Source organism: Fukomys damarensis, unplaced genomic scaffold, assembly GCF_012274545.1.
Source record: "Fukomys damarensis isolate Sample0158 unplaced genomic scaffold, DMR_v1.0_HiC HiC_scaffold_3, whole genome shotgun sequence".
Taxonomy (NCBI): Eukaryota; Metazoa; Chordata; class Mammalia; order Rodentia; family Bathyergidae; genus Fukomys; species Fukomys damarensis.
The window spans coordinates 18127158-18130120 of NW_022900915.1; the positions used below are offsets into that span (position 1 = coordinate 18127158).

Sequence of the window (2963 nt, forward strand, 5' to 3'; positions counted from 1 at the left end):
AAAAAAAAAAAAAAAAGCCGGGCGTGGTGGCGCACGCCTGTAATCCCAGCACTCGGGAGGCTGAGGCAGGAGGATTGCTGTGAGTTTGAGACCAGCCTGGGCTACATGGTGTGTTCCAGGTCAGTCTCAACTACATAGTGAGACCCTGTCTCAAAACAAACAAACAAAAACCCCAAACAAAATAAACAAACAAAAAAACAGCAACAAAAAAACCCACCAAAAAACAAAAACATGATACTCGTGTACACGCATACGCAAATGAGTATATGTAAAAGGTGGTAAAATCTAAATTCTAAACCTGTGTCCTTTTTGTGGTTTTGACCATGTACTATTGTTATTAAAAAATGTACCATTGGGGGAGGTTGATAAAGGGTACCTGATATTCTCTGTACTGGTTTTGTAATTTCCTATGAGTTTATAATAAATTCAAGCTAAAAATTTTTCCCTTCTCCCTCTCCGCCTCCTCCCTCCTCTCAAAAAGGACTACTTAGGGCCAGGCACCATCATTTCTGTGAAGAGGTCACTAGTTCCTTATCCTGCTTTCTTGCCCATCTTTTCATAGCTCTAGAAAGTGACTCAGCTTTCCCAGGCCACTTTGCCTGGTTTTAGCAGCCATCTAGCATCCTCTAGCTGGGTGCCTAGAGAGCATTTCATATGGTTTCACACAAAGAATCAGGATGTGGCACCCTAAGATGTGATGCTCTGTTAGGAGCTCAGTCTTTTTGAAGTGAATCTGATTCATTTCTTTTGTTGATGTTTTTATGGAGTGCTTTAACTGGAAAAGAGATCCATAGGTAATACTTGAGCAATTTGGAGCTGACATCTGCTCATCATCTTGCTTCTTATAAACATTTGTGCCTTTTAATTTTTCTTGGAAGATAGATATGTAAACCACTGTGACCTTTTAGACACTCCTTATAAGCACTGTCCTCCAAAGTTTGGAGGGAAACAGAGAGCCACATCTATAAAATATCCAATTAAAGTCTTTTATTCACCTTCAACATAACTTCATTTAACATCTACATCGGGTGGGGAGGAATTGAGAGAAAATTATTTGAGATTTGAGTATAGTACATACAGTAATTTAGCCATTTCAAACAGTTGAACAAATTGTACACCTGTGCTTAGATTGATGGTAATGACAGTGATTTAATTTTCATCAGCAGATTGGTGCCGCTCTGACAGCTCTTACCCACAGTTTCCTACATCTGGGTTTCCCTAAAATGTTGCTGGATTGAGTAGGACAAGACCAAATAGTCTTTCATTGTGGAAGGTAAAGAACTAAGGTGTAGATTATTTTAGCAGAGACCTCAGCCATCCCCACGTGAGGTAAGGTGTTGAAGGGAAGCTTGCAGAACTTTTGTTGACCTCAGTGATTACAACAAGATGACTGCATTCTTTCTGAACACTGGCATTCAGACTCAAAGTAAACCTGAGAAAATCTTGAGTGTGATTTTGGATCAGAGGCCAATATGGGTAAATTCTGAAGGCTCTTTTTCTCTGGAAATCTTAGAAAATATCAGGATTAGTTCTTTAGGAAGGGCATCCATAGTAGATCATACAAGTCTTGGGCTTATGTCTCCAATCAGTCATCTCTTTGGTGCTCTCCTTAGGCAAGGCAGGCTGAGGTAAAGCAGCTCTTCCGCCCAATTGAGGAGCTGAAGAAGGAGTTTGATGAGCTGAATGTTTTCATTGAGACTGACATGCAGATTATGGTGCGGCTGATCAACAAGTTCAACAGTTCCAGCTCCAGCCTAGAAGAGAAGATTGCTGCGCTCTTTGATCTTGAGTATTATGTCCATCAGGTATTCTATTTCTTTGTCCATAATTCTGACTTTTAATTAACAGCTCCAAAAATAACGTCTTTTGCTTGAAGCTCTGAGAAAATAGTATCGGCATCTTTCCTTTTCTTCCAAGGCAGAGGCTGTTTTCAATCTAGGCCAGTGTCTCTTGTAACAGATACATTCTTAGAAGCCAGAACAAGCCCCCTTTTCACTTGCTGTGTTACTTTTTTTCTTTCTTTTTCTTTTGTTTTTGTTTTTGAACGTTGATCATATAACAGAGGTAAAATAGCCATAGTCTCTAACCTATGTAGCTTATAGTTTGGAAGAGGATCAAATAATGAATAATTGAACAAATGAACAAATAATGAAGTACTTAAAGAGTATGATAAGGGCCCCGAGGGGAAACATCAGACCTAGTCAGAGGCAATAAAAGGAGGTTTGCAGAGGATATGCCTTTTAGCTGAGCATTTAAAGCTGATTAGGAGTTTGCCAGGTAAAGAGGGGGAAATAGAACAGAGGATGGCAAACTGGTACTCTTGGGCAAATCTGATTGGATAACTGTGCTTATAAATAAAGTTTTATTGTGACACAATTACCCCTCCTTGTTATTTGTGGCTATTTTCATGCTATAGTAGCAGAGGTGAGTAGTCGGGACAGGAACCTCATGGCTTACAAAGTCAAAACTAGTTCCTATTGGGTCCATTAGGAAAAGTTTGCCAGTCCTTGCATTAGAGCATACTAAGCAGAGTAAGCAGCATGAACAAAAATTCTGAGGGCAGAGAAGAGCTTGGTGAGATTGAAGGCCTGGGAAAGATTGGAGTGACTAGAGCACGGTTACCAGGGAAGAGGGTAACAGACAAAATAGGAAGCTGGGAGTGGGGATCAAAGAGGTAAGATTGTCAGGGGCTGGGGCTGTAGCTCAGTGATGCCACAATTGCCTTGCAAGTGCAAGGTCCTGAGTTCAATCCCTGGTACCAAAATAGATAGAAAGAAAGGAAAGAAAGATGATTGAAGGGTAAGATTTGGGGATATTGTGCTCTTTATGATTTTAGCCTTAGTTCTATGAATCATTGGGGAACTTAAAGTAGAAAAATAACTGATCAGCTTTCTAATAGCCAATATTTATTGAGCATTATTGTATACCAGACACTGCTTCAAATGTCATATATATATATATAT

General features: G+C 39.8%; 1 protein-coding gene across 2 annotated transcripts in view; it reads left to right on the plus strand.

The window, feature by feature from the left end:
- Sil1 (SIL1 nucleotide exchange factor) overlaps positions 1 to 2963 on the plus strand; it is a 255643-nt gene that overhangs the window by 165913 nt on the left and 86767 nt on the right. The window contains exon 6 of one of the 2 annotated variants that reach the window (XM_010613783.3): positions 1614 to 1805. The exons of the other annotated variant lie outside the window; for it this stretch is intronic. Within the exon in view, the coding sequence (XP_010612085.1) occupies positions 1614 to 1805 (192 nt within the window). The remainder of the gene's footprint in view (positions 1 to 1613; positions 1806 to 2963) is intronic. 2 annotated transcript variants of the gene reach the window in all.